Source organism: Galendromus occidentalis, unplaced genomic scaffold, assembly GCF_000255335.2.
Source record: "Galendromus occidentalis unplaced genomic scaffold, Mocc_1.1 scf7180000077456, whole genome shotgun sequence".
Taxonomy (NCBI): Eukaryota; Metazoa; Arthropoda; class Arachnida; order Mesostigmata; family Phytoseiidae; genus Galendromus; species Galendromus occidentalis.
Window position 1 is genome coordinate 138285 of NW_003805444.1, and position 22683 is coordinate 160967.

Below are 22683 nucleotides of genomic sequence, written 5' to 3' on the forward strand. Positions count from 1 at the left end.
TCGAATCCAAATTTTCACCTAGATGATCCAAATTATGCTCGGCCTGATCGATGAGCTCCGGAAGACCCTCGAGAGGTCGGTGTAGGAGGTCTCTCTCAACGTTTTTGGACGTGTTTTGCTGTGGAGCGTCGAAGTTTTCGAGGCTTGTCCCTTCAGGAAGCGACGTGGGACTCCCGACGATGGAAGGAGGACTCGGGGTCCTAATTTCAGGAGCTTGCTGCATGGGTTCCTCGTACTTGGGCGGCTTCACCTTGAGGTCAGGTATGTCCGTCGTTGGCTCGGACTCGGTCGACGACTCGGTGGGCGTGAATTTTTGACTTTCAGCCTCCGCATTCAAGGTAGGAAGGAATGCCTGATGAGGTAGGAACCTAAATCGTAGCGACTTCTTCTCCAGACCCCTCGAAGTTGAAAACGAACATATATCCTCAAGACCGTCCAGGTGTATTGAGATCAAGGATTCCAATTGAAAGAGAGTATGCTTTTCAGAAACGGGGGCAGACCCTCGTTCGTCCCCATGAGGGCTAATCACCTGAGTCACGGGAAAGCGATCTTCTCCAGTTTCTTCGAAAGCCACCACATTGAGATCAAGTCTCCTCTCAGGGAGGAGTGTTTCGTAGAAGTGAGGAGCTGAGCTGAGCGATCTCGCGGTAAGGTCGCGTCGGAACGAAGAAGATCGGAAGTAGAAACCCTGTAAGGTGTGACCACGGCGCCGGCGTTCAATTGCCGAATGCATCCTTCGGCGCTCAGGAATGCCCAGCTCATGTTCACCAAACAGAAATCGAAGCTTGCTTGGCTGGATGCTCGATCGCAGTCGAAATGTCGGGGAAAGATTCGGCGCTATCCTATGCAGCACCGCCAAGGATGAATCGCCAGGATTTCTCACCTGGGGCAGTATGTAGTCACGAATATCCCGATAATCGAGTGAATATGTCTTCTGAGAATTCGAACTCCTTGGTGAAGCGGGTGGGGAGGGTGGCGCACGAACATTCGAGCTGAGCAGGGTTATCGTCGCGAGGATGATTGTTTGCCACGAACTGACCCGTAACATAGTATCGGACATCTGTGGGGCGAAAAATTTGGATAGCATTTCGACAGATCTGTCAGCCTAGACTCGGAGAGGTTAGGAGACACGAAATCCGTCATATCAAGCGGAAGAACCGACTCGGCTCGAGAGACCGATAACCTCGGAAGCATGAGTTGAAAATCCGAGCATAGGTACAAGTCGAGTCCGACGTATCAAATTGTATGTTTCATTTTCATAATCTCGGTGTGCTCATTCTCATCGATAAAATGCTGGAGTTGACTCTGGGATCGAGCCGGGACAAGAGGCCGAGCATGGTCTCGGTGAGGCGATCAGAAATTGATCTCAGTTTCTGGAGCTTCATTCTTTAATGAATTCATTGAAATATTCCTGGGTTCTGTATTGGGCACAGAGGAAGCCCTGAGTAGATCCTGGGGTTTGCGGGGGAGACGCTGCATGAATTGGATGCCGTAATCATCGCGGGGGAGAAGTATTGGGGCGATCGCCTCCGCTCCCGTTAAAATTGACCGCTACTCTCTCGAAAATCTCGGTCACGTATTCTGGCTATTAGAGTCAGAGAACTCAGAACTGCAACGCTCGCGGGACGATTCCATTTTTTTCCCTTCCGCGTTCCGTATTGGCTCGGAGGGCTTCTGCGGTCGCAGACGCTTTTTATCGTTTCCGAGTCCTTGTTGGAGTCTGAAGGAATTCACACATGTTCCCTGCCTCGTGCCCCCGAGAACCTAGACAAGGTGCGGTGGAGGTCAAAACGGGATCCCGAGACTTTCTTCCGTGGTCATTCAGGTGATCAGGCCGCGCCAAGCCGCCAGGTCGCAATGATTCATTTGTTCGGCGCACGTCAAGCTCGGACTACACAAACCCGCTTTCAATGACGCCATGCGGTAGTCTAGATAGTCGGACGTCGTCGGAACGTCTTTAGTCTGTCAGTCAGTCAGCCAGTCCGTCAGTCCGTCAGGTTGCCCTGTGTGAACGACAAAAACTCACGACGACCGACCCTTCCTCACGCTGTGTGCGGGTGCTCACCTACTGTAATAAGCAGGAGCGCCCTCTGGATTCCGTCAAGTGAAGCTGGTCGTGAGCGATCCCACAGCAGAAGTGGCCAGACAAAGATCAGAAGCTTTGCACGGTTCGTGGCCCGTTGCTCTGTTTGTGAGTGACCAGCGGATTCATTCCTACGCTGCTCACAGGTTCCTCCGTCGGTTCCCTCGATTTCGAGCGATCTCGGGGATAGAGGCGAGCAGCCGTGATTCGATAAGGAGTTAACACATCGAACCGAAGAATAACGTCGGATGCGAGAGTGCGCTGCTCGGGCGCTGCACCACTTGGTAAGTTTCTCTGCTCAAGCTGGCGCTAGCTACAAGAAACGAGATCCCTGAGGTCGCTGAATGACCGGTTGTCACCGCACCGGTCAGGTGATTTGCCGGAGTCGAATATGCTGACTTGTCATCGATTGCAAGATTCAAATATCAAGGAGTCATTTCATCTGGAGCTCGCCGAGACCCCCCTCAGAAAACAGTGCGACCCGCTCCTTGTGGATCAGCTGGTTTGCTCGGTCACGATCGGAACGGAGCAAGCTCGTGGGAGCAAGGGTCGAGGTACACCGTCTCGGATTCATTGCTCCTCAGAGATTCCGGTCGCATCCTGTTCGGCTCCACTAGCCGAGGGGCGATAGGCAAAACGTTGTTGCTAAACTTCAGTTGGGTGTTAGGGAATGCCTACTGACGCAATTGATTGTAGACGACAACAGTCGTCCTGCCGCGGGCGAGGCTATCATTTGTGTTTTTCTAGTCGGTGAACTTCGGAGACGGATGACAATCGGCGCCAAGTCCCCGATCGGTACAGGTTGGCAGTAAAACATTCTGTTCGACAATTCGGCTATCTGCTAGGCCTGAGGGAGCATTACAATTATTTTGGGGGTGTGGAGCGGAGACTCCTAGGAACGCCTATTAGCGGCGCGCTCTGTCCAGGTAAATCATGATGTCTTCTTTGTCGACGAGCACGAAGATGGCCCGATTGATCCACTGGCAGTCGCGTGGGCCCCGGAACGAAACGTCAGAAGAGAATCAAGAAGCAGACAAGGGAAGAAAACATTGTGTCTCCCCACGCAGTTTCTGGTCAGCGCATGATCCCAATAATTATACCTCGTCGAATCACAGCTACGATCCTCCTTTTTTCTGCATCTTCAGCAGAAGCACCGTAATTCGTACTTCCGAAGATTCGACACATCGAAAGGTAGTGCTCAGTGCTCACCTGCTCTATGGTGGAGCACCACGACATGCTCCATCACGCCGTTCAACCGTCAAGGACGCACGATAAGTTGCCTTGAGGTGTGCCTGCGTCTCCGCTTGTCGGACAACCAATTGGATTCCAATGTGCTACATGACATGGAGCCTTTGTGTGATAGATCAGAACGTTTCGACTGAGCGGGACAGCACAAGATCCACTCGCTCCCCCACGATTCCGACATCCGCGTCACCTCGTCGCTCTATCAATCAATCAAGCAAGGCTCGCGGAAAGAATGCGTGTCTAGGATAGCCAGGCTGCCGCGTAAATATTGAAGCACGCCTATTCTTCTCGCTTTGTGTATCGTCATGAGAAAATGTTGCGGCCGCTCACGTGTTTCTCGAGGGTCTGACGAATGGCTTCGCGTTATGCATCAATTTTCGATGATTATGACGGCGCGATCGTCATCGAATTCCGGGATCGCTCCGCAAGATTTCGGTGGCCGCTGAGGTTGGGTCGGACTCGATTGCTGGAGTTTAGGGCTCACAGCTCGAAAACGACCGCATCCGGTCAGTCACTGATGAGTTCCAGCAGTTTTTGATCGACGACGGCAAGTCTCATCGAGTCGGTTACCGTGAGAGCGAGGAAAATATTTGCAATCGCGGTAAGCTAATCTCGGTGTCGGTTCCTCGCATCTTCACGGGCTTCCTAAGCTTTCACACATCGCCGCAGAAGTTCTGCGGGATTTACCGGAGTTCTTCTCTATTGCTTAGGTCACAATGGTGCAACTTATACCGGCAGTGATTTTCCCGATTTTTACGATGACAATCCACGAGCGGGTCGCGTGTTTTTCTCAACTCCATTGTCTAGTCAAAACATCTTTCTTCGAGGCTCCTCGAGGATATTTCGGTGTAGGATAGGACTCATTTCGGTTTTCTCCTTATTCGGTCAATCACATCTCAATTGATTCGGGAGTTCCGCCATGCCGTTCATGGAGAGGCGGCAGGGAGACCTCTCACGGAAGTACTGCGAGGGAGTGCCTCGGGAGCCTCACACGAGCAGACGAGACAGCGAGCCTTCCCATATACCAGAAAGAATTCGAAATCTAGAAACTCGGTGTCGAGGAGGATGCCAGTCTCATTGCCGAACACATACAATACACACTCACTTTATCGCAACGATCCGGTCAATCAAGAAACATCAGCTCTGCCTCGCAGTTCGTGACGCTACTCAGGATGGCGATGATCCTCACAACTCACTGTCACCTCCGCGACACCGAAGATGAACGCTCAGCGAAAAGTGGGGTTAACCCTTTTCGATCTAAGTTGAAATTCCGCGAACTCCATCGGCAGACAGGATGCGTTCGCTCCGACTTTAGTGGTCGCAGTAAGCAAGCGCCGCTAAAGTAAGTAATGCCCGGTGGCGCAACTGGGATAGCCGCTTCGCTTGGGGAGCGTCAAGACAACGCCCAGGCGCCAAACGCTCTGAAAACTACAAAAAGACTCCGATAGAGACCCCCCAACAAGCACCCGGTTGCTCACATCGATTCCTCAGTGGGTGATGCATGCTCACAGTACATATCGGACAGTGACCAAACTCAACCCACTAATATTTCTAAGCGCGCGCACACATCTTCCTGACGCGGAGCTTATGGAGCTGAGGGCAGGATTTCCTAGTTTATACCATTCGTTTCCGGGATATCGGAGCTTCTCTGTTCTCTCCGTCGCTTGGGGATATTCCCCACTAATTTCCTCCGGGCGAGCAGGCTCTCCCGCTCGCTACCGTGTTGAATCGACAGCGTTTGAAAGGACAGGATCCTCGTGAACGTACAAATAAGTAAGAAGACCATTGCATTCCGCCACCTGGATCAGAATTCCGGAACAGAATTTCGGAGCGAGGCGAACGAGAACGGATTCACTCCTTGGCACTATAAGGAAGCGAAAACTTATTTTTCCTCCGCGACAGGGGCTCAAGCGACTTTGCTTCGATCCGAGGGCGGGCTGAGAAAACACGCGGTTCCCACTCTCGATGGAATGCCGCGGACCACGCTTCCACTCTTAGGCGGGGATCCTCTGCCCTTCACACAAAGGCCTCAATTCTCGGCATAGCTTAGTCCAAAATCATCGGAACCGTCAATCGCTCGATCTCCTTTGGAAACAGTAATGACCCACGATGGGTGAAGGTGACAGACTCCTTGGATCGGATCACCAATCCGGCGCCGGGATGAAACCTGCATGAGAGTCGTATCTATCGCTCATGTGCGGAAGCAGCCGCAATGAATCCGCAGTCGTGGTCTGTCACGCCGACGCTTTCTGGATCCGCGACTCGGGATCTATGCTAGTACATTCCGAATTTCGGCAGTTCAGCGATCCGGAATCGACCATGACGAAGTGGACACACGGCGAATCCCGAAAATCGGTCTACCCATAGACTATCGGGCGCCACGCTGCTCCCTAATTAGCTTCTCCGACCTGCGGGGCTCTAGCCCGCAAGCTATGTTGGACGATTCCATTCAGCCAAGCTTGAGCTTAGCGTGAGGTCCACATGGGAAATTTCACCGTTTGTATGAGCGACTCGCTAATGGTTGGATAATTTCGGGTGGATCAGTCTCTCCGATTCCGGAGTAACAGGATCTCGCGGAATTTCGAGCTGTTCATGCTGATTCTCAATCGGCTCTTTTGCTGAATCATCTCCCTCAAACGCTGAATTGATCTGAACGTACTCTTGGCAGTCCCTCTCCGTAATGGTTCGGGACACCTATCGTGCCCTCGGATGGTTGCTAACCTAGAGCGTCATACGTAAAGACAGAAAAGCAACAATTGCCGCGACGAGCGACTTCGGAGCCGTCAGCTGCGATGGTTTCGGACTCGTTTTCATGCAAGCTCACGATCACCGCGACCGGTTTCCATGCGTAACGAGGCATCAGAACGGAATGAGAATAGTCTTCCGTATGAGAATCAAGAACATATGCGGCTGCAGCCAAACCTTCTGCTGTGCCGGAGCAAATCCGCTGAGCAGCTCCCATCGCCATCTCGAGCCTTCGATTGCCCCGCGCGGGCTCCGCGGAGGGCATGCCGTCAGAGCCGATTCCCCCGAAGCAACCGAGTAACACAGAAAAATTCTCGAGAGCTTTCTGGAGCTTCACTTCGGTTCTGGTATTGACGCAAGGATCTTTGTACGCAACCCGACCTTGGATTAAATGAATCCAAAGACGAATCCACTTTCTGATGAGCCTCATTCACACCGTGAAGAGATCCATTATCCATTCTCCCCGTGTTTTCGTGCCGATTTCATCGTAATGCAAACGCCAGGGCCGAGTAACCCATGACGGGAAGCGGTTTCAGATCCAGCAGCTGGTCGCGGAACCGCGCCAACCTGCGCGTGAACGCTCACGACTCTGTCCACGGTCACATAAGCATTGTTTGTCCTGTACACCTGCCACGGCGATGCCGCCAACGTACTTACTCGCCTCTCCCGCTGGACGAAACCAATAATTGTCTCCGATTATGAGCACCATCAGGACTATTCCTAACGCAGCAGGGCTGCTCCGTGAGCTCGCCTTCCGAGTGATGGAGTTTGAAGATCATCAATCTCCATTGGTCGTTTGACCACATGCAGCCGACGATGGAAACTATCGAGCCGAATCACTCAGATAAACTCTGTCTCCCGCTATGAGAGCTCCCGTCTCTGCGCTCTGATGGTCCGGGAGAATTCAGAAATGAAAGCATTCCAATTCGGGGGACTGAGAGCAACACCGGGTAACTCAACGGAAGAGAAATCGGAGGGGCTTCGGTACTTGGAGAGAGGCGAACATTGGCGCTCAGACTTCGAACGAATTCTTATTTCCAGCGCTCGACTCCCTCAAGTCGGGAGAAGATGTGCACGGCCTATGACAAATCGACTGATCGTGATTCGATCTGCTGACTCAGAGTACACCTGTTTCACGCCCATTTTGCCAACGTGTCTCTTGGATGTAGATTTGCATGGGTAATACCGTCTGGACAGAAGTGTCATCCGAGTCTGTGGAATCGATTGCATTTTCCTGGGTCGAGAATTTTCCTCCGCTGGTCACATGATTGAGAGATGCTCCCATGGCCCGCCTGTTCGGAGAGTTCACCACTCAGTGTTCGGCTCACAAGCGAGAATGGCCTTGTCTCAAAAGAGAGCTCCTAATTGAAAGCTCGGTCAAGTCACTGATCTGAGGAGTAATTCTTTCTGTGCGTGGGCGGGGACTGGCAATAGCGTAGCAAAAGGATCTCGACGGCTCACGGGAACATGCTGTGGTTGAAAAGCGAAATCACATCCAGCTGGACAAAGTGTCCCAATTCCATCTCTCTTCCTTTCCATGAAAGCGGAAGGGAGTAATGTGGAATCCAAATATCTGTACTTCTCCTGTCTTATTTATGGCTACTCATCGGCTGCGCAGCTAACAACAATGGGATATCGAATCTGGATTCATATCGATCGGTGTACATCGGCATGGGCATCGGTTGGCCACAGGAAGCGGGTATCCGGCGAATGAGTCGCCTTTACGTTCGTTCCCAGCATTCTCTTATTGACTGCGAAGCGGCTGTGAATGCCCGGGCGTTTGCCGTGAAGCGAATGGGGGAAACGAAGCAACGGAGTCAGTGACCATAAATCATTGGCGCTCGAAATCTGTTCGGTCCCACCGGATAACCGGGTAATCTTCGCTTGTCTTTTATGAGCCTCGTTGCCGTCATGAGCATCGAGCGGGAGGGCAACCGAGCGATTGCTCCATGAGTGCCCCGTGCCCCCTGTAATTCCACGGGAATGAGGTTCTATAGAGAGATCGTCGACACGTAGCTGCCGGAAAACCCTGGCAACGTTGAAGTCTTCCTCGACATCCTGTAGGAGCTCAGAACTATCGTCTCGCGGCGAGGGGGGGGCGATATCTATTCCCACGGTATGCCCCGCACCTTCCGTGGAATAACTCCCGATCGGTTTCACGGCGGAACGGATACGGTGTCATCGATGGCTTCGACTGAGATGTCAGTTAGACGGGTCTATCCCAAATTGGTGCCTAAGCCCTTTCGCGGAGCCTCGTGTTGACTCCCAGACTGGCCAGCATTCTGTCCTCTCCTCATTCTCTATCCTTTCCTCTTTTCTTCCTTTCTCCGGCTTTCCTCTGAGCTGATCCGGCAACGCGATGTGGCCTCTCTTGTGTGACCCGGTGCCTTTATATGCGCGGCTTTAGCTGCGGTTCCACCGACCGCGTGGAGATCAACGGACCCCGTTACCTTGATCACGAGGGTCGTGAATGAACTTGTGTTGGGAATATCGCCCTCGAGACTTGGACTCAAAGTCGGGTGAATGTGGATGTTTTCTTCATCTGTGGCCAAGAACCCATCTTTCCAGGATGGGCTCGGGTAAGTGAATCGGCTTATTCCCTCCCGAATGCACTCGGAGATACAAAAGACCACGAGCACTCCCCCGATGTGCTCGTGATTCGCGTGTACGATAAATGCAATGAAAATGGGCGGTTTGTCGAGCTCGCCGAGACCGAGGGATTCCTGTAACTTCGGAAACAAAATCCTCACGCAGACGAGCTGCGCAATCCGCCTCCGAGGAGCTCGTGATTATCACGAACTTCTCCGCTCACCTCGCATTGTAGTGAAGTCGTGTCTCGTGACCCCTGAGCCCGAGTAGGATTCCTCGGATGGCGAATCGGCAAAAACTTCACGACTGTGGATGCCCCGCCGGGAGCCAGGCGCAAGTCCTTCCGGTTGGGAGCCATCGAGGCCTCTCGGGAGATCTCGAGAAATTCATCAAGACTACATCCATGGATTGAAGATTGGCGCGGATCTGGAGATCTGGTCATCTCCGGCATCAGGAGTCATATGCAGTGATTGAACTGGAGAAACTGAATTTTGAAGCCTTGAGGATCTTGGATTCTTTTGCTGGCGACCAAAATCCCGAGAGTATCATCTGCTCGAGGGCTCTTATAAATCTTGCAGAGACGTTGGTGGACACGGAATGATGCGGTTCTTCCTTTCGGAAGGGGCTCTGCAATACAATTGGTGCACGCGGTCACCATTGTTTGCCCTGTCATAATAGCTAGCGATCGTAAATGCTCGAGCGAATGGATAGCAATTCCTTTTTCGGCATTCAAAGATTCTTTCTTCATTTTCACAATTTTCTTCTTGCCTTCATTTTTTCTGTTCAGAGCAGCGGAAGATTCTTTCTGTTTGCCTACCACCGACACAGATTCGACGTCTTCTTCGCCGAAGGAGAGCTCGTGAACGATTGTCGAGTGGATTTTATCGCGGAGTGTTTGTAGTCTATACCCTGATTGTCTTTTTTTAGAATTCTCGGCCGCTCCGGCTTGCAGCTGCTGCAGCGGCGGTGGAGCTCACGTCGGGCGGCAAAAGACCGCCAGAGCTGACGATGAAAATGATGATTATGACGAAGAGGTCACTACGACGATGCTGCGAAGCGAGTCGACCATAACAGTAGCGAGTACTACCATAGCGAGTAAAATCTGGAGCCTAAGAACGCGTCGGTGCAAGTTGACGGAACTGATAAATCATTTTTTTGGAGTCGAGACTCATTCTCAATCGCCGCGTTCCTTGGCCCGACCTCACGCTATAGCGTCACCCTGGTGCTTGGCTCGGTCCCAGACGAGGAAGAGAAACCCGACCGCGTTTCGGTGATGAGGGGGAAACTCGGGCGCGGAGAATCAATCACATGGAAGTCATCTCCCGGAGAACTTCTGTGGGATTCCCCCTCCGAAAAGCCGAATTTCATGACTCATGATTATGCCCAACTTCAGGCGGGACGTGATTTTCTTGGATTTCGTAGAACTTGGAGCGCTGGACGCCTTACCTTCCACAAAAAGCCTCGAATATACATATTCAGAGTGTGATTAATGAGGCGTGACGAATTCTCAAGCGCACTCACTGAAAAATCGTAGGAACGCCAGAGAATCTGCACGCGCGGCTAATTCAACCGTTCAGGGTGATTCGACTTCCGATAATTCAGAAGCGCTACCCATTCGTCACAGACGCTGACCCGCTTCAGCATACGTTTGATCGCAGGCGTGACCTTGTCGGTTTGAAGAATTTCCGCGACTCGGAGAGCAAGCTCTTTGGTCCACCATTCTCCGGAGAGAGGCGCGAACACACTCGAGTAGAACGTGCTCCTCGCGGATTTACGGTTACGCTGGTAGCTCAAGTGGAACACGAAACTCCGTGATCTAGCATGGCTCTAGAAGAAGAATGATGCTTCTCCGCATTCTCGAGTGCCGAGAAACTCGTGGTTCCTCGAGAGAAAGATGGAGACGATCTTATTGAGGCTCGAAAGTTGTCGCTCAAGAACGATCGGAGTCTTGGAAAGAATACGAGACGCCTTGGAGATTCCCGATGAGTCTCCCGCGGATACATCCTTTTCCTGAGAAGCTGTTCGTCGACCAACACTGGGAGCTATTCCACCGCGCGCATGAAGCCGAGAGTTTGGTGGGCACCAGCACCGTAATGAGTCAGTAGTCATCGATGTACGAATACATGCGAGCTCGGAGAAGGGAGACTCGGAACGTCACGGAAGAGCCTCAATTCGATGATACCGATAGTTGATAAAGAGCGAAATTTAAACCACCCGCCATCGATTCTGGTTGAAACCTCGCGACCCGTGGCGCCCCGCAGCGGACCCATGGCAAAACTTTCTCACCATCTCCTCTTTTCCTTCCTCCCAACCCTTCCCTGATCGGCGTTAGAGCTCTTCTCGCGAAGATCTTGGCGCACAGCCGGCATGGAGTTCCGAGCTCATGTTTCGAATATTCCTTCCGGGACTTGAGTGCAATGATTCCATTCTCGGTGAGATGAGCGCTCTCTAAATCAGTGAAGGCCCGAGAGTTGTCCCCAGAATATTGGAGCAAGAGGAAAATGTGAAGTTCCGGAATAATGTGGCTGCACTATACTGAGCGAAGTGCCTCGAAGTGTTTGCGCGAGATGACGAGCGAAACTCGTCGAAATAAATACGATACTCTTCTCGAGAGCCGTTAAGAGGGAATCGAAATGCTCGAGCGGTGGTTTAATGATTTTTCATCGAGGCGAGCCGAAATCTCCAGAGGTTCCCCGCTAGTCGGGACAGCTTTCGATTTTCACATAGATGGGGGAAGCTAAGTATTTCGAGCGTCCGTCAACGAGCAGAGCATCAAAGCTGCCGACGTGAGTTTTATTTCGGAAGATTGCCGGAGTTCCAAGCAAGAACCTCGGTTGGGTTTTGGGTTTAGCCTTCGCGGATGGAGTCTCCGATTCATTCCGAAGACTCAAATAATACCTGGCTGGATGATCTGTGCCGTTGTCTGCGGTATAACGATAAGTGCAGCGGACTTTCGGTACTCACCCAAAAATTAGCAATTCCAATTCACTTCTGGTCAGACACGTACGCATCCATCAAAGAACACATAATCCCAAGATCAGGAGGACGAGTGTATCCGCCTTTTTCTCACTATGTCAGCTTGGGAAACGAAACCATCTGAGAGTGGGTCACTGTAATGCATGCGAATATTTTTCTATATCTTCTAAAGATAGAAAGGTACACCGACGGCTGGTGGGATGCATGGGCAGATGGATATACAGATGGCTCGAGGAATCGATCGATGAATAGATGGTTGAAGAGACTCCGATCAAATCCACCGCCGTAAGATGAAGCGATCTATCGATCGGACGCTTGAATCGGATAACGAAAATGCAACACCACCGCGACGGCGTAGACACAACAAAATCAAGCCCCAACGGGAGCGTGTTCGTCACTTTTTGACACTTGTCGAGTCGAGATGGTGCATTGAAATGGTCAAGTCATCGATTTGCGCGCACTTCTTTCCAAACGCTCCATGAGCACCGTACTCATGAGGTAAATAATAACACTACTTTGTACTTTGGGGTAACGGCTGAACGCATCCACGAATAGCTTCGCTGTGGTGGGAAGGAAAGCGTGTTCCAGTGCGAGGGAAGAACGTCCTTTCCCATACCCACATGGGTTCCCTTGTCCCTTGCAGATTCTTTTCATTGGAATATGCATCCTGTATAAGCATTAATTTCCCGGCTCTGATAATTTTCGTGCTGGAAGGCACATAGCTCTCGGCCACCGTGTTCTGAGACTCGTGAAATTCAAGCGATCCCGTAAACGATTTCCCGCGTATCTTTCCCGACGCTCGTCGGCAACTCATCGCCGATCCCTATGTCAACGCTCACGAGGCTCAACCGGTCTGACCGAGCCACGGCGCCTCCCTGAATGCAAAAGAAAACTTCAGAACAGCTCGAAGCGTTGAATAGGCTGAATCATTATCATTGATGTTGGAGCGCTAGTACGGCAAAGTGAGAGCTTCACTCACCTCTGCGAACGAGCTCTATGCGAAGGAGGATTCTTAGGTGGGGAACAAGGATTCCAGGTCGCAGCCTGTGGAATCCCGCGTTGGACCACTCCGGCTTCCGAGAATCCCAGTGGGCTTTCGTTCCAGTCGGCTTCTCGACTCGTACGATTCCACACAGCAAGTTCGCGGATCGGGATCGGGTGTCGTTCCGTCTCTTCCCTCAAAAGTCGTTCGATGACGTTAAGGAGTGTCGTCGATGAGACAAGCGCTTAGGCCATCTGGCGAAGCGAATGCAGGTCCTGACAGTGAACTGCTGCGCTGACGACTAATTGGCATGATGAATGGAAACACCTTCGGCAGTCTGGCATTACGATTGGCAGTTCGTTTGCTCGCTCGTCGGCTTGCTCATAGACTGTCTATATATCGGTTGTCCAGTAGACCTAAATGATCATGGCGGCGATAAATTATTTCGGATTGGGTGAAGAAGGAGTTGAGAGCTACCGCAATACCGATTTCGAGCGCGCCCACCATCCTCCGAGCGACTGGTCGGCGGTCTCCCATTAGAAAATCAAACGAGAAGAAGCTCTAGACCCATTGACTCACGCTCGTCATGTGATTTTCTCCAGGACCGAGATGGACAATTCTCATAGTGAGGGTCGAATTGGTCGAGCGATGGGTGACGTTGGGAGGGAGAGCCCTTTCTGAGGAGAAAAGATACATTACTTTGAGTCGGACTGCAAAGCTGGTCTTCGCTGCGGTAGATGTGATCAAGCTGACGCCTTGCTTCCACGGACAACATTCTGGGACGCGATGCGGATTAACAGCCGAGCGCGGCTCGACACCGGTCAGTGCGAAACGATAGTCGTCGTCGACGGAGACGTTGTCGGCGAAAAGGGCGTGATGCCATCGACAACGGAACCGAGATGTTCAATCACCGACGCCTTCACTTTCCGATGACCATCATCGGGTTCCGCCAAAAAAAAGACGAAACCCTTCAACTAGGCGGTACCTACGGCCCATGAGAACGTCGCTGTCGATCTCTTGGAGACCCACCCCACGGTCATCTCGTCGGCCTTTGTGCACTGGGGAAGAGCGCTTTCCTCGAAAATTCCATTCCGGGCATTTTTTTTCTGGAAGAAAGTTCCATTCGCCTCACGTCCGTTCCCCGATGCAAGCTCCTCGGTGAAGCGGGTGTGACTGCGACGGCAGCGCTCGACTGGTCAGTCAAATCGAAGTTATTACTATAAAATCGAGGCATGCTCCAGAGATGTTAATGATTGGGTCAATCGACGAGCTGGAATGCATTGCTGCTCCTTTAAACAGTTCGATTCCGTGTACACGATGATGAGGGAAATTAAAATACCTCCGATCCAGAAGACGCTTTCGTCAAAAAGTCACACGAACAGCGTCGCGTGAAGCAATACCGGAGAATCAGAAAGCGACGGAGTTTTTTTGTCGTGATCCAGATTTGCCTATCCATGTCGAATCCAGTCGCGGTCATCTCCTCAGACCGCACCGAACTCCGCACTCCCGCGATATGCGTGATCACTCGTAAGTTAGCCCGCTCCCAAAGACCGAATTACAAGAAGATGGCTCGGATTGTATCAACAACGAAGATGCATCTATGCAGTACCAGCGACGTGCGCGGAAAAAACTAATCGGGCAAACGATATGGGATGAGTGAACGAGCTCACATCAAGACATCAGGATCGGCAAATGCCATTTCAATGACAAGGAATGTTCGGCTCGGGTTTGACGGCTCTCTCCTGATTGGACGGCTGAAATACTATCTGTTAGTTGATAAGTCAGTGGGACCTGCAAACGATGCAGTCATTGCGTCGAGTCAGGAGCCATTCCTGACGAGTGTAGGTCTTCTTCCCCGGGAGATCGGATGACGGGGCTTTCTATCCCGCAATGAACCGCTCGAGCAGTTCCCCCTCCCCGTAACTATGAGCACAGGTCGCGGCAGCGGGCGGTTTGACGGAGGTGACCACGGACTCCGTTGAACGGAGGCGGTGACACGCTTTGATTCGAAGGTTCGCGTGGAAGCGAGAGTAATACCACAGCAACGACGTGATGGGATTGTCACCAACTTTGTTGTTCGTCTCGTCCAGTTCATTCCATCCTGCCGGTGGCGGCATGGTTAGTTAAAGAGTGGTGCCGACGTTCCGGGAGAGCCATTGTCGTCAGCTGGTCGGTCAGTGTTGCATCATCGAAAGGCAGGTGACGGCGCCTGTGCTTACCGATGGGATGGCGGACGCGGAAATCCTCCCCGGATGGCGTGTTGACCACAACTTTGCAGAAGCGGCCTCACCACGATCTCGACAATGCAGCGATCAGTATGGCGAGGTCATTCCGAGAGTGAGGGGACGATCCTTCATTTATTCGTGCCGTCGATGTCAACTTCATCCTTTGAGTTCTAAGCGTCGACAAGCTCAAGGACGGACCGAAATCACTTGGGGAATTAAAGCGCGTTTTCTAACCGGTCGCTCATTGTTGTTTCCCCCGATGCAATGCCAGACCGAACATTCAAGCAAGCGAATTTGCTGAAGCCATCCTGACGGCCAGCCCTTGAACCGAATTCGGAAGCGATCGCGGCCAAATGAAGTCCTCGATGTCTATCCGTAGCGCTCTAATGAATCAGATCACGGTACTCGGTCGACAATGCTCCGGAATGTCGATCCTGTGAAGACAGCCCTTGCAGAAGTGAGCGCTGCTCGCTTCTCTGAACGCCAGGCCCTGATGGACGACATGTGGCAATCCTTAGTTCTGGGAACTCGAGGAGTGTCCGACCACTTCCACAATCGCTTCCACGAAGTTTCGCACGTGCTTCGCGGCGACCAGAACAATCGTAATTGTGGGTTCAGAGTCGCTGATTTTTATTTATTGGTCGCGTCTGCGGGAACCGTTCCGAGATAGGCTCTTACGTCGTCGAGCTCCGCTTAGGCGCCGCGCCGCTCTTGGCGCTCCGACCACATGGCCCGGAGCTGTGCTTCCGATTTCAGTCCCACGAAAGTCTTCGTGGCGCTCATTGAGATTTTCGCGCTTTGAGCTCTAAAGCGATGGGACGCTAATCCAAGAAGGCGAGCGTTATCCTGTCATTACGTAATGGTTTAAGATCGCAGAATGTTCATTCCCGCTTAGAGCTCATGGTTTGAAGCCGCGCCAGAATCAAGCGTGGAAAATTCGCGCGACACTGGATAGATAGGACACAAAGACGAGCCCGCGGCGCCGGCGAAACTCGAGTAGATTTTCTCTAGTCTAATTGCCGTTATTTTGAAGATTCACTGAACTCCGCTCGACAGATCGTCTCATTTCCGCGAGGGCCGAAGAGAGCTCAATGAATGGCTCCGCGTCAGAGCCCGACCCATAAAGTTCAAGCTGCACATCCTGTTGGAAGTGGATTGAGTGATCAAAGCTTGACCGTTCTCTCGGTCCCGTTCGTTATTCATGCTTCCGGACGTCCCAACGTATGCCTTTTTTTTCTAGGGCTCATCGAGACTCAATGGCGGACAAATCGTTGTCGCGATCCACATCGTCGCTGGTTCGGTCGAAATCGCTCCGTTTACCATCGAAAAGCAATGACGTCATCCAGGTGAGTGCTGGCGCAGTGTTTCGGACTTCACTACTATCCACCTTCAAAACCCCGACGGAACGAAATATCTCAATCGGATTGCACGCGTACACAAAATCCACCATGCTCAAAATCGAACACCGGTCAAGTGGTTCGTCGTGGGCGGCAGGGATGAGAGCGCTCCGTTATAGAATAATTATTCAAAACGGGACTCGATTACTCATTCAGAGCCAGCTCTCAAGTCGATCGCGTTACCCGACGGTGAGATACTCTGGACCTCCACAAACCTCCTTTTTGGGATGTTTTGCGAAGATTGTCAACGACGACGTTGACGCTGGCGGCCCGTGGCTTACAAACCAAATCGAGCCTCCATCCCCAATGACAGGAACTCATCTCTAGAACGAAGCTAGGTTCTCTGCAGGCTCGGGGAAGGTTCGAAATGACCAACGAACCCGTTTTCGATATGGACATCCGTTGCCATAAGGAAGATTCCACCCATGGAATTAGCTCGATTCCACGATCCGTAGCATCTTTTGCCTGACTTATCGGGGAAGGATTCGCGGCAACGATTATCTCAGAAGACGCTGACGCATCCGCTAGAAATTTGCAAGCTGGAAACGCCGGCTCCGTGTCGATCCGATATCTTATTATGTGTTTCCACTGCTTTATCAGCGCGATGCTCATACAAGAGGCATCTATTTGTCCGTAATCTACTCCAGAAAATCGGCCCGACATCGCATCGGCATGCGACTTCGGAATGATCGCTTTTTCAAATACATGGACAAAATGGGATTGAGATTGAGGATCTACCGAAGTCTCGTATTCCCGCTTGGATGAGATCAGCGCCTTGTTCCCGGAGGAGGAACTCCCGTATGACATCGTTTCCGTTTCAGGAGAATATCCGGAATGTCAGCACGCTCTCTCGGAGTGGATCTCTCCGCGATAGAAAAAACAAAGACGTCGTCGCGAACCCGGGCAGTCGACGAAGGGACGACATCCTGCAAGGGAATGCCAGTCAGGACAATAAGGAGAAAACCATGTCTCGAAGTTGCTACGGATCCCTGCGTGAGTCTCTACTTCTTGCTCCTTTCCTCGCTCTCGAGTTGACTCGATCCTCCCATTCCCAGGCGCAACAGAGAAAGCTCTCGCGGCGCGCTGAATCTCAACTCGCTAATCTAATACTGGTGCGTCTCACTCTAGCCTCATCGAATGGAGAAGTGAAGCGGGGCGGACCAGGTACTTTTCCGTTCCGGAGACCGTTCTCGAGAGGGGGATCCTCGGATAAGAAGACTCCCAACGACCCCAAGCGCTTCCCGTCATCACCCACGACTACGAATCGCTCCACAAGAGATTTCGCGTCGGATTTGAAACATCTGATCGCGGAGCACCTAGAACTCCAAAAGGAATACGCGAGAGTGCGGCAGCAGCTCGTTGAGAGATCCTTGGAGAGGATTCCGATGAGCCCGGTCAGCGATCTGACGAGCATTCCGGAGTTGGAAGCCGACGCTAGCTCTCCGATCCTCAGTGACAGAGAGGTTCGTCCTATCGAAGATCCCCTTTTCGGCTCCAAGAGCCCTGACGGTTCTAGCCGGAACCTCCTTCTGAGCCCTGATTTGAAATTATATATGACCGAACGATATATTCCTCGCCAACACCAGACAATGCCAAGATCGAAGCGGAGTCGCGAAGAATCAGCAACCGAAGCCTACAGACGAGAGGTGCTGAGACTTCAGGTAGAACTCCATCGCATGCAGAAACTCTACTGGAACCAAATAATCCAAAACGACCGTCATGAGAAACACGAGTCCGGACGAATAGTGATCGATCTTCTTGATCAGCTCGAAGTTCATCGGAGCGAACTTCACGAAAACAAATCGAAGGTATGTCGAACGCGATCCATATACTGGAAATTGAGCTGTATCTCTGTCCAATCGTCTACCAAGCTATCCGATGGGGGAAAGTTTCACACACTAAGAAGCTTATCTGTTTTTCAAAAGATTCGTAAGCTGGAAGATCAGCTTGGTCAAAGTGTTCGCGAAATCGCCTGTTGTCGTGACGCGTTGAGCGATTACCAAATTGAATTACAAGGTCTCAGACGGCAGCTCAAGGAGACAACCGCCGAGCTGATTGAAACCAAGGAGAACCTCCAATTCGCCGAGGATGAATTGAAGACTATGAGCGAATCTCTCCGGGAATCCGAGAAAGAGCGGAGGGGTATGTTCATCGCTTATTGATCTGACGGGCTCCTCGCCACCGAAATTATTCAAAGGGCGGCGAGTCACGGCTCAAAGAAGGCGCGAAAAACGCCGTCTTCACATCAGCCTCTCCTTCCCTGCAGACTCGGGTCAGGACTCTAGCTATGAAATCAAAATGAATGGTACGGTCAGTCATTCTGCGGGGACTAGCGAGATCTTCCAGCTGCACAATGTTAGTGTCGCATCCTTGAGGAATCTTCCGTTGTGAAGGAGCTGAATATCCATGTTGCACCAGTTGTCGTAGGAATCCAATCGTGACGCTCATTCTTCCTTTAAAGATCGTACTTGAACTCGGACAGAAAATCGAGGCTCTGGTACGCGGAGATTGCCTCTTCGCCGAAGACCAGTTGGATCTTTCCGAGGACGTGCTGAAAATCCTTGCCGGAACGCCCTCAATTGACGCAGCTGATGAGAGCGAATACCAGGTATGAGAAAAAACTCTGGCTCGAAAATCGGGATCGTCGCCTGCGAAGCTCGCATTTCATCGATATTTGGATTGGGTGCTCGTACTATACAATTCGGACTGTTCCCTCAGGCGTCCGTCGATCCAGCCCGGCCATCCGAAGCTGGGAAGCCGTTGAAGGAATCGATCAGCCTAGTGGTTGATCAATGCGTCCATCTCAGGGATATCATGAGGGCAAGAGTGCAGGAGAAACTCAAAACTAAAGACGATCAAATGTGAGTTTTCGGATTTTCACTTCCCGGGCGCCCTCAGGAATCACTCGCTTCTCTGAGCCAAGTTTCATCGAACGAGGCATCCATTTTCAGAGTGGAACTCAAGAAAAGTCTTGACCTCATGTGCCGACGTCATTCTGACTCAGAAGAACAAGCCAAAATCCTCACCCAAGCTCTACAGCGGAGCCAAGCAGACCTCCACGGCCTCTCTGATCAAGCAGAGAAATGGCGTGTTGAGCACCGCAACGAGATCGAACGTCTCACAAGAGTACTTGAAGAACTCAAAGAACGTAACAGGTATTTGCTTTTTCTTTCGTCCTCGCTCGATATCGTATTGGACATCGGAGGCGGGATTGCAACGATGTAGGCGGCCAGAATGCGACGATGACCATTCTCAGCATTTCGACGACCCACAGATGCCTGCACGCAGTGAACATGGATCAAGCACGTCAAATGAATGGAGATTTGTCGTCTTTGTGCGCCTCCCCTGGGGAAAATGATGTAATCATGAATTCGGCTTCTATCAGGGACAATATGCATCTTAAACAAGAGGTGAGTCCCCCTCTGTCCCTACACACCGAGACTGTTCCAGAAGATCATCTTCGTCCCCCTCTCGAGGACAGTCCTGTAAGATATTCTCTGCGGAACTCGACCTTGATTGCTCACCAGGCCGAGGAAAAACAGGAATATCAAAGGCGAGCCACGATGATATGAGAGAAACCGAGAATTAATACTGACTGAGACTTTCCAACCTTTGCTTGGGTATACATAGAACCCTCGACCCAATCTCTCAGCCTTTGACGATGCGTGTTGCACTAGAAGGCGCTCACCTAGAGACACTTCTCTATCCTGTCTTATGATTTCTCTTGCTCCCAAGAGACCTTACGTAGATGAAACTTTCGCTGATCCTTTGTTTCTAATACATGTTCTTTTCCCGTTGTGTGTCCGTTGGCAGTTCGTGTGGTATGTATAAAGTCGTGTTGTCGTAACTTCTATGACTAATTGCTTGCTTGTTAACGGCTGATCCAATGCTGCTTCTGCATGAGAGAGCAGATATCGGTACCTCTCTTGGGGTTCCAGAGTCGTGGAGCGAGTTCGTATCGCTCCTGCAAGCGGGGCGGGACACGAACCGCTTCCCCGCAGTTCGTATTCTGTCGGTATTGTAACATTGCCTGCTCCCTGCGCTCGGATATGCAGACGCCATGACTCGGTCGGCTCAGCATGATGCTCGATGTCCTTGCTTGGAGGCTTCTCCTGCACATTCTACTTGGAAGTTTCGTTTGCGACCCTTCTCCCTCCTGACCAGCAGGCCAGATAGATCTCTTTCTCACAAGAGACCGTCCATTGTCCGAGATCATGGAGACATTCACTCTAAAATCTCTAGCCCGTGTTTGAGTTGAACCTGTGTTGATCATCATGACCCTGTCTTTCCTCTTCGGCGAATTCAGAGCCCCTATCCAACCTACGTGAGGGCTTTCAACGGTTGATGCCCTACGGTGGCATATTCCTTCCATAGAGCTCCCTCAGTACGACTCATTTTCACCAAAGGGCTTGGAGAACATCACGATTCACGCACGTCATAAGCTCGTTTGATCGGTCACCACGGTGGGGAACAGCACTCCGATAATTCCACTCGACTGTCAGATGACAATCTCTCGCTTGCGACTTGCAGATCAGCAAACTCAGAGAAGAAGCTGCGACCAAGGACGACCTTCTGCGTGCTTTCCATCGATCGCGACAATTGTGGGAAGACAATTACCAGAGAGTCCGCGTGGATCTCCGCATACGCGACCAGCAGCTCGATTCTATCCTCGACGTTCTGAAAGGCCTGCCGGATGTCGTGGATCAGTGTCGACCCCTGAAAATGATATATTCGAACCTCACGGATCCCAAGACGAAGCCGATAGGGAAGAAGCTCGGTGTGACAAACAGCGTGGTGGCGTCGGCTGTTTGAAGGGATCCAATGAACTCGGAAGAACAGCATCTGAGATCGCCCCCCCCTTCATCGAGTATCAGTTTGTACCAGGAGGCTGTTAGTGTTGAGGAGGATCTGACGTTCACGGAAATTCCCAGAACAAAAGATGGAGTCGACTCGATTCTGCTTCTCGGGTCGTGCATCTTGCTTTTCATCCATCCTGATCAAGTCGCACGATAAACCCAGGAGTTGACTGGGCTGCGCGTTGCAACGCTCCGGTTGGCAAAATGAGACTGAAAAAGCGAGGCTCTGCACCATGTCATCTCATCCGATGCGCGGAACTCGTAGGTCCGACCAACAAGTGAATCAATTCGAGATCACCTCTAGATACCCGAAAATGGACAGCTCCTCAGTGGATCAAGATAAGCTGCTTGATGAGAAAATGACCTTGAGTACGATCGGATATCCTGAATTACTAAGCGTAAGCGCTTTCTTGAATGCTTCGCTGTGCCATCTTTTTCGAGAACACACATCAGAAAGGTTGTAGTCGACCGGCCAATGTATCAAACAACTGTGAACAATCGCATATCAAGCGTCATCCTCTTCGGAGCGACAATAAAGCGAGTGAACAGCTTTCCCAATGAAAATGTCTCCATCCTTCAAATACGATCACTGTATTCTCTATCTCGGGCGGTGTACCTCAGTTTGAAGGCGGACTCAATGTGTTGTTCAAAGAATTTTCCATGATGAGCGTAGGATCAGGTTGAATATCTCGAGGTGTCACTTCGTCACCTTCGCGATTCGATTCCGATAATCGAATATGGGTCTGGAAATCAAGCGGTCGCGCCAAAAGCTGTGAGTTTTCACGGTATCCCCAGGCGACCCTCCTTAGAAGATGGGCACGTCTACTTTATGCGGCGGAAAAAACCTGAAGCCTCGAATAGATACCGTCATTCTGGGTCCTCCAGCGCGAAGGAGCTCCGCGAGGCGGGTCGATGACCTACCTTCATTTTCCAGCGAAATTCTGCCATTTGGCGACCTGGTTTCAGGATTCAGAGAGGTGTTACCTCGAATTTGCATTCGATTATGCTCGCGACGGGAGCACACACAAGAGTCCGCTCAGAGAATTCGCTGAGGATTCCTGATAACCCGAGCATGGGAAACGAATGTACCAATGGACTCCATGCGACCGAACATGATGCTGCATACGTTCTTCGAAGCTCGTTGGATCTTCTGATCTAGTATCGCGGATCGCGGGTCATCCTGCCCTCGACCACCTGATTCTTCGATTTTTGGGAATTGCTTATCCACGTGACACCCCGTCGCAGCTCTCTTCCCGCGGCATGCACCTCGCTCTCCACAACTGTGATACTATTCAATGAAATTCAACTCGATACATACGTAATGTGCGATGATCTATCCTCTCGCATCAGGAAACTCGAGCGAATGAAAGTGAACTCCGCTTGATGGGAATACCGCTCCATGGGATTCTCCGCCTTATCGGATCGCTCTCAAGAGAGTCCCGATTATTTGAGCAAGCTTATCTGGGTAGTCGGATTCTCGTAGGTTGCGATTCAAGTATATCCATCTCATCCAAATCGGTGCGCCCAAGAATGATCGGGAAGCATGCCGGGAACATGATGCTTCGGATTCCAGAAAAAGGCTTCG

At 51.5% G+C, this 22683-nt stretch overlaps 1 protein-coding gene across 1 annotated transcript; it reads left to right on the forward strand.

The window, feature by feature from the left end:
* The first annotated feature begins 8581 nt into the window (after nt 1-8581).
* LOC100902555 (intracellular protein transport protein USO1) lies at nt 8582-21054 on the forward strand. Its single transcript, XM_029111640.1, has 12 exons — nt 8582-8652; nt 16086-16191; nt 17064-17235; nt 17371-17705; nt 17829-18050; nt 18168-18384; nt 18509-18597; nt 18704-18850; nt 18961-19103; nt 19194-19397; nt 19517-19652; nt 20773-21054. Exons 1-12 carry the CDS (start codon nt 8597-8599, stop codon nt 21052-21054), a joined length of 2109 nt encoding a protein of 702 aa, XP_028967473.1. The 5' UTR covers nt 8582-8596.
* The last annotated feature ends 1629 nt before the right edge of the window (nt 21055-22683 follow it).

Bases quoted from the DNA above. Each gene is read 5' to 3' on its own strand.
- LOC100902555 (XM_029111640.1), top strand. From the start codon at position 8,597: ATGTGGATGTTTTCTTCATCTGTGGCCAAGAACCCATCTTTCCAGGAT. The intron at 18,598-18,703 runs GTTAGTGTCGCA...CTTCCTTTAAAG, and splicing joins AGATCTTCCAGCTGCACAAT to ATCGTACTTGAACTCGGACA. The intron at 19,104-19,193 runs GTGAGTTTTCGG...ATCCATTTTCAG, and splicing joins AAAACTAAAGACGATCAAAT to AGTGGAACTCAAGAAAAGTC.